Source organism: Phocoena phocoena, chromosome 17 (assembly GCF_963924675.1).
Source record: "Phocoena phocoena chromosome 17, mPhoPho1.1, whole genome shotgun sequence".
NCBI classification, from domain to species: Eukaryota; Metazoa; Chordata; class Mammalia; order Artiodactyla; family Phocoenidae; genus Phocoena; species Phocoena phocoena.
In genome coordinates, this window is record NC_089235.1 from 5,207,997 (window position 1) to 5,216,730 (window position 8,734).

General features: G+C 47.6%; 1 protein-coding gene across 1 annotated transcript; it reads left to right on the forward strand.

Annotated features, from left to right (window-relative positions):
• The first annotated feature begins 1,762 nt into the window (after positions 1 to 1,762).
• Positions 1,763 to 6,519, forward strand: CHCHD7 (coiled-coil-helix-coiled-coil-helix domain containing 7). The gene is made up of 4 exons (XM_065895653.1): positions 1,763 to 1,785; positions 3,916 to 3,985; positions 5,573 to 5,671; positions 6,415 to 6,519. Exons 1-4 carry the CDS (start codon positions 1,775 to 1,777, stop codon positions 6,517 to 6,519), a joined length of 285 nt encoding a protein of 94 aa, XP_065751725.1. The 5' UTR covers positions 1,763 to 1,774.
• Positions 6,520 to 8,734: the final 2,215 nt, after the last annotated feature.

An 8,734-nucleotide genomic window follows, 5' to 3' on the forward strand; every position in this document is an offset into this window, starting at 1 on the left:
CGGCCCGTCCGCCGCCTTTACACCGCCCGCGGAATTTCTAATAATTTTTTTCTCATATTTCGGGCTGGACGCGGCGGGCCTGGAAATTGTTTCCTTACGCCTCTTTCCAGCAGCCATTGTAGTGTATGCGCTGCCCCTGCAGCCCAACTTGCAGCTGCCGCCGCCGCCGCCGCCGCCGCCGCCGACGTCGCGCCCACCGCTGCCTCCCCCGGCCCGCTCGGCCGCCGCCCCCGCCTCCCGCCGGCCCGCCCCCTGCCCCCGCCCGCCGCTGCGCCCGCCCCCCCCGCAAGCTCCGCCCCGGGGTCGACCACTGGACGCCGCCGCCGCCGCAGCTGGGCCCGCCGACTGGCCTGCCAGGCCGCCCGTCAAGCCGAAGTGTTAAGAGGCGGGCCGCGGCGCGGGGGGGGGGGGGTCGTGCGGGGCGGGGCCGCGCGCGCCGCCCCGCCCACTCCTCCCGCCTCGGCCCTCCTCCCGCCGGCCGGGGGCGGGGCGAGGCCCGTCCGCCCCCGCCGCGCCAGGCCCCGCTCAGCTGTCAGTCAGGCGGCGGCGCGCCCCGATTGGGCCGGCGGCCGCCGGGGAGCGGGGGCAGCACGTTGGGATGCGCGCTACTTAAGGTCCCGCTGCGTGAGCCATTGACGTGTTTGGAGCTGGAGACGGCCTGGGCGCTGCTGGTGAAGCGGCGGCCCGAGGTGAGTAGTTCCCCGCCCTTCCCTCTGCGGCGGCTGCCGGGCTGCGGGAAGAGACTGGCGCGCCTGGGCCGCCGCGGGGCCCGCATCCGCTTCTCCGGCGTGGCGCCGCTTCCACCAGGCCTCGCCTGGGCGCGGGCCCCTTCCCGTCACATCCTCCCCGCAGCACGGGTCTTCTCGGGCCGGGGACGAGGAAGTTGCCCCCTGCCTGGGCACCCCTGGCCCTTCCTTCACCCTTCCTTCACCCTTTTTCCCAGCCTTTGGAGCGTAAATGCCTACCCCTGCCCCCAGTTCCCTGCGTTTTCCTCTCCCCCTGCTCTTCTGGGCGCCGTCGAAGGTGAAGGTCGGGGCAAGGTGGGTTCACCTGCGCCCGCCGTCGGGGGGCCGGGCAGCTCGTTGGAGGTAGCGGGGCCTGGGGCTCGCCTGGCTCCAGAGTCTCCGTTCGCCTTCCCCGCCCCCTCCGCAGGGCCGCCGCTACTTCCTGACCCTGCCTGCCTGCACCCAGCCGTGGGTTAAAGGCTGGAGGGCCTCGCAGGACGTGTTTCAGCTTCCCGACGGTTGCCCTGCGGTGTGGGAGGGCCGCAACCCCTGCCTGGGCAAGGACCAGCACGGGAGGGGTGGGCTGGACGGGTCAGCAGCGTTCGCGTCCCCCTTCCCTTGCAGAGCTGCTCGGAGTGGCGACCTGAACCACTGGGTGGGAAATCAAGAAATACTTTTTAAAGCAGTTTGCCCTTTGGAAAAGATTTTAGGGCTATTCCTCAAACGTGCTGTGCTTTTGCGGCCCCTCTCTCAAATCGTTGGTTTCTTTCTGACTGTCCCCTGCAAGTAGAGCTTCGTCACGTTTGTTTGGTACCTTCAGAAACTAAGTAGATAAGGCCTCGCTGGCGGAACACTCGAACTTGACTTCAGCCCCGCTCCTCACTGTAAACTGACATTTCCTCTTCATTTCCAGTTGATAACATGAGGATTCATGCAAAGAAGGTGACAGTCGGAAATCCAAACTTAGATTGACTTGTATTTAGAATCCGGAAGGGAGAGGAAATGAAAGGTGGATAAACTCCTACAGCAGACCTGATTCGGTATATGTGATGTTACCTCGGTGTTATTTGTAAAGAATTCCTGACCCATGACAATGATAAAATGCGAAGCAGAACACTTTCACAGGAGGCAGGCAACCTTTCTGTCTGCGTCTGATCGTTGTTGAGATTATATCCAAGGCATATGAACAGCTAAGCAGAGTTCTTTGCTCTCACGGCATAGGACAGATGTAGAAAGGAAGGCTGTGAATTTACTTAGTGCCCTCACCTCTCATAAGAAGTGAAGGCTGCAAAGGAATTGTATTCAGGAGAGGAAGAAGCTTCTACATATAGTTGGACAGCATCTTGAATTTCCTTTTTGCTAAGATGTTTCTGCTAGCTAGGTATACTCATGTATTGGTCAGTGAAGATGATAAAATAGAAGGATTACTTAGTGGGTACTGAAAAGACCCCCGAACGATTAGACTTTTTTCCATCCTTCTTTGCAAAGGTTATCTCCTTTAGCCTGGACATCGTGATCTTTCTCTTAATAGAGAAACGGAACTAGTTGACTCAAGATTCAGAATACCTTCACTTTTCAGGAGTTGGTGGGGTTTGATTGTTTTTCCTGAATGTACTTTATTTCTTTTAACATGACTGATATGTTTTGATGATCCCATCTTGGGCAAGGAAAGTAGAAACCACTTTGTACAAAAATTCTGAGCTCTGTCTGGTTATACTGATGCAGTTTTTATTCAGTGGTGTTTTTGGTAAGTCATACTGCATTATTTGCTGGCTTCTCCTTTGACCTCTAGGTAGAAGACAGTTAAGCTAGAACGCCATTCAGGAGTAAGTTCCTTAAACTTAGTGCAGAGCATTTAAAAATATTTGTGGGTGGCTTAATCGATAGTATGCCAATACGTTGAAATAAACAAAAAATTACCTTTTAGTAATTAACAGTTAGTTGATTATTTTTTTTTAGTTTCCCTTTTAGTTCATTTCTATGACATGTCTTTGAAGATAATAGTATACCAATTTCAATTAACTTCATTATAGAGAGTAGTTGTCCTGGGATAGAGTCGACATACTTGTTATATGAGTATACGACTTGACTTGGAATCACTAATTGGCCCTTAGAGAACTGTGGTCATCTTTAATGGATAAAGGCTTCTTCAGAGCTGTATCTCTGTATACGGCTTTAGTTGGAAGATGAATGCTCTACAGTAGCATTCCCTGACTTCCTTCAACCCTGGGAAGTACCAGCTAAATAGAAGATGCCCCTGGAAGTTAAGTTTCAGATTTTCTTTTTTTAACTTTTCAGAATGTCAACTAAGTAATAACTTTGTTTTGTTTTTGCTTTTGGTATATCGGCCACCCCAGGGCCGGCCATGGAGTAGACATTCACGTACTTTAGTTAACAAATGTTTTTTGCTAAAGTTGGGTTGTACTAAAGTATTCCACCCTTATTTTGTGTGCTAATCCATATATCATAAGGAAGTAATAGAGTGCATGCGGTATTCTTAGGTTTCGTTAATACATTTAATTTTAACCTTTAGAAATAAGAGTAAACTAAAACCAAATTTTAGCTGAATTGTCTTTCTTTCTGGACATTGTAATCAAATTTCAGTAGAGGGCTTCCCTGGTGGCGCGGTGGTTGGGAGTCCGCCTGCCGATGCAGGGGACGCGGGTTCGTGCCCCGGTCCGGGAGGATCCCACATGCCGCGGAGCGGCTGGACCCGTGAGCCATGGCTGCTGGGCCTGCACGTCCAGAGCCTGTGCTCCGCAATGGGAGAGGCCACAACAGTGAGAGGCCCGCGTACCGCAGGAGAAAAAAAAAAAAAAAAAAAAAAGGCAAGATTCCTTCTTGATCTCGTAAGGGGCCACATGACCCACAACATGATGCTTAGATCTGGATTATGTAAACTGTCAGTAACACATCATTTGATGTACAGTCCTCTGTCTCAAAAAAAAAAAAAAAAAAATTTCAGTAGATGCACTTTAGGAATTTAAATAAGGCCTTTGTGCTGAGGTACAAGTCAGTGCAAAGGAGAATCACATCCAAGTCTTTACTCTGAAAATACAGAGGTTATATGAGTTCCTCACTGGATAATCATTATGGCAGAATTAACTTTTCAAGTACTTGTGGAGCTGATGAGATTTACTAGCTTATATTGTCATCCACTGTGTAACTCTTCCCCAACATCTGCCTGCAGGAAGAAGACAGGTAGGATGTCCGTGGTAGCTGGAAGGCTGAGAGATCCTGACATAAATCCTTGCTTGTTGGTAAGCCAGATCGCTTTTAATTGTCGCGAGTATTAAGTTGGAAAAACAGGCTTCTTCTGATTTTGTGGGCATCAGTTTTCTGCAGTTCTTAAATAAAGTTATTTCTGTACGAGAAATATTCCTGGCCTGTGTATCCTTATTTCACTAGAGCATTTTTAGATATTCATAATCTAGCTAACAAGGATTCATCTCTTTTAAGTTTCCCTAATTTGTATAACATCACTGTTATACTAGACAAGCATGTGTAACACAGAGGAAATTCTTGAGTCCAAACATGCAAAGATGGAAAGTAGGTATTTTTAAACGGTCACTGAAATTTATGTTTTGATAGCAATGCCTTCATCATGTCCCTGAGACAGCCTGGCTGAGGATGAGGGTTGATAACTGAATTAGGCTATTTAAAGCCTGAAGGTTTTCACAAAGGTATCACGTAAACAAAACATTTTGTTGTAATGGTAAAGCTTTATTGGCATTTATTTGGTAAGATTTAGCGGTTCTTACTTGTGGCATTGTCACCCTTGAATAATGCAGTCGTTGGACTGGTGCTATGAAAATTATATTCCCGATCCTATATGCATTTTCCAAATATACACATTCATTAAATATTTGGCTTAGAAGATAAGCTTTGCTACACATATGAAATCTGTTTAACGGCTTTACTAAGTCTCTTCAGCTAGACCATGTTTCTTAGATCTGTGGAGCAAGTTACCTTCCCCTTTATTTAAAGCTTCCCTTTAGCTGGAGTCTCGGAATCATGCCTTTCACTTTGAAGTTTGTTCTCCAATCTACTTCCAGTTCAGACAGCTGAAATTTAACTCCCAAATGGCAGCTACCCTCCTTTGAACTCTTAGCCCTGTGTTGCTCCTTGTGGTTTTGAAGTGATATTAATGATAACCTATTAAAATTGCTTGCATAATTGTGTACTTACTTGCGTAATGGAGCAAATGATAGCCGAACATACGTTGAGATGAATGTCGTTAAGTTACCTTGCAGACCAGTCTTTAGCAACTTACTTAGGTTCTCAAAACCACCTTAACTCAAACATTCAAGTCCAAGCGAGAACTTGGAGGGGCGGAGAGCTGCCCTCCGAGTTGGGAGACTGAGTTTTGCTTCCACATACAGCAGTGATTCCCTCCCCGCTCCAGCCTGCCTCGTGTGGCTTGTGGGATCTTAGTTTCGAGACCAGGGATTGAACCCAGGCCCCGGCAGCGGAAGCAGCGAGTCCTAACCACTGAGCCGCCAGGGAACTCCTTGCACCGTGATCTTGAGCACGTTGCACCTTGCCTCGGCCTCTTCATTGAACGGTTACTGGGTTAAGTGATCTCAGTCAGTGCTTCGACTCAAATTCCTGTGGTCAGGTGTTCAGAAAACTGACGCCACTGTGAAAAGGAAGATGTCTGCTTTGAGCAGAACGAATGCTGGGATAGTTGGAAAGATGATTCTGTTCCTGTTCATTATCTGTTCGTCCAAATGAACAAAAAGGAACTATTTCACATTACCTGCTCTGGGGGGGAAGCAGCTTCAGAAGTTTGTTTTCTTTTAGATGCCATTCCACCTCTTAAATGATACCTATCTTACCTATTTAAGGAATCTGATGCTTCTACCAGATGTATGGATGAATATAACTATGACAGAGAAAGGTGTTCCACTCACTTCTTGAAGTACAAAAACTGCCGGAAGTTCTGGGTAAGCCTAGTTTGGTTACCTTTATGTTGAAACTCATCTGTTCGGCTTGAAACTGAAGCCTGAAGTTTGTCAGCACCCACAATCCTTCCTTAGTGATGGCTGTCGGAAACTTACCTTTTTGACTTTATCCTCCGTGTGCCCTAAAGGATCCTTGGGCGCTCTCGTTAGCTGCCTCACCCTCTGCCCGCGTGTAAGGACGCAGCTCTGATAGAGGTGTGTCTTCCTACGTGCATGAGTGCCTGCGGCCCTAAAGTGATAGCCTTGTTACAATTGGAGTTTTCTGGAGGTGAGCGGACTAGGTGGCTCGTCCCCGTCACAGCACGCATCAGGCTTCCTTTTCTCTTCTTCCTCTCCCGCCATCACCCGTGGTCCCATTTTTGGCGGACGTTGCCATATAATTTCTGTTTCTCTGAGCACTGGATCCAGCTACTTCCTGTCCCTCTGCTAGCTTACCTGTTGGTTTCATTTGGCAGTTATTCCGTAGCTCCTCTCGATGGGCCTGAAGTTACAAAGTGTGTCCTCACCCCAGTTACAGTTAACATATTCCTGTGGGAAGAATCACTTCTGTTTAATTGAGAATCGTCTGAAAACGGTATCTGGAGTCCTAGAATTCATTCTTCGTTGTTTTTTAAACTCGGTTTTTTACGTTTCCTTTCTGAAGACCACAATAGCAGAGTACTGGCAACTGATTAGCATTTAGTACTTGACTGATTTTGGTTTTTCTTTTTTGCACGTACACACAGAATTCTGTCATGATCCAGAGAAGACGGGATGGAGTGAAGCCGTCTATGCCTACAGCAGCAGAGAGAGACATAATCTTGCAAGCAATGGGCAAGATGCCCTATTGAGTGTTTGCATTAAAGTGGTTTATTTAACTCAGAAGCAGATGAATATGTTTAATAAGTGGTTACGGTAACTTCTTAAGACCTTCCAGGCCTTACCCAGACAGATCTCAGATTCCACCAGGGGAAGCCCTGTGTCCTCTGTGTTTGCTCTCAGTGCCATAACAAGAGCAGGCCGCTCTGGCTGTGCCGTGTCACCGAGTTTACAAGACTTCCTGAAGTCGGGAGCGTCAGGAAAGAGTCCATGAAGAGTCGAGCTTTTCTGCTGAGTTTCGAAAGAGAAGTAAGTCGGGAACGAGGAAGGACTTAACAGGGGTGAAAGGGAAGCAGTGCTTGTGATGTGAGTGACGACATGATGGAGGGAAAGCTGGAGCCACATCTGGAGAGCAGTGTGTAGACGGTTCCCCCTGGAGGGTGAGGTGGGGGACTGAGTGGTGGGGAGAAGACGGGAAGGTAAGTCCAGGGTGGCTGCGTGGTGGGCGTCTAATCCCAGTGTGTTAGATCCCTGCCCTGACTTTACTCACGTACCTCGGTTTAAAAAGGTTAGGGGAGCAGGGGAAAGGCAAGGTTGGCTGAAGTGGCATGAAAAAGAACTGGCTGTCTTCATTTTCTTTCTTTAAGGAAAGGCTTAGTCGAAGGATTCTATAAAATCTATGAATACCGGAGAACCTTGTGAAGGCGTAGTATCCTTGAACCACAGTAATGGAAAGAAAAGGTGATACTTTCAGAAGTAGGATGTCTGCTTGCAGGGTGAGGTGGACCAGGAGAGTTTGGGGCCCATCAAGTGATTGCAGCACCGGGTGAGGCCGGAGCTCAGCTTCATTTAATGATAAGAAAGCAGGAACGTTCAGCATAGTGACCAGGTGGATTGTGGAGCAGCCCTCAGGCTCACCGCCTTTTAAAATCCAGTTTGTTTCATTTACAGAATTGTAAAAGATACATTATTTGATAAAATTTAATGTACTTATAAAGTCAGCGAAAACAAATAGTTTGTGTCCCTTGTTTTCATCTGGTCCTGGAGCAAGAGTAGTGTTTTCACGGATGCTGACAACAGACTATCCTTCTCGTTGGTCTGAATCCAAAACCCAGGTCAGATGGTTTTAAACCATATGATCTTGATTTCCAAATGTGATTCTATTTGAATAAAAGATGGATTCTTTCAGAGATTCTTTGATTTGTACTGATTGCTCTAAAATGATGGGTTAGAATAGGAGCTGACAAGAAACTAATAGATACTATGTAAGAAGCATTTCAGTACTTTTAAGCTTGTTCAGGGGCTTGGAATTTTAATGTCACCCTTTTAAAGGTACATACCAACAGCAGCATTCATCCGCTAGCTATTTGTCCTGGCCTAGCTCTTTTTTTTTTTTTTTTTTTTAACAGCAGTTTCATTGAGATGCAGTTTGTAAACCATATAAGCCGTCTATTTAAAGTGTACAATGCAATGGCTTTTAGTGTACTGACGAAGTTGTGCAGCTGTCCCCACAATGGATTTTAGGGGGCATCACCCCAGAAAGCAAGCCTGTACCTGTTAGCACACAGTTCCTTTCCTCCTAACACCACCCTTCCTCCACTTCCCCAGCACGTAGGCAACCGCCAACGTACCTTCTGTCTCTAGAATTGCCTGTTCTGGACATTTCCAGAAATGGAGCCATGCAACGTGTGGTCTTTGGTGGCTGGCTTCTTTCACTTAGCCTCATGTTTTCAAGGTTCATTCCTGTTGCGTGTATCAGTACTTCATTCCCTTTCACTGCTGAGTAACCTTCGATTGTATGGCTGTACCACCTTTTATTTATCCACTCATCAGTTGATTGGTATTTGGGTTGTTTGCACTATTGGCTATTTTATGAGTCATGTGGCTTCTTGAACTTCTGTGCACGAGGTTTTGCGTGGACGTTAATTTCTTTCTGGATGTATACCTAGCAGTTGAATTGCTGGGTCATACGGTAACTGTGTTTAGCCTTTTGAGGAACCAGCAAAGTGTTTTCCAAAGTGGCAGCACCATTTTGCAAGGTATCAGAGTTCCAGTTTCTCCACGTCCTCATTAACCCTTATTATCTGCCTTTGGTCACAGCCATTCTCGTGGGCGTGAGCTGGGGTCTCACTGTGGTTTTGATTTGCGTTCCCTGATGCCCAACGATGCCGAGCATCTTCACTTGCCTGTTGGCCACTTGTATATCTTCTTTGGAGAAATGTTCTTCCGGGTCCTTTGCTCATTTTT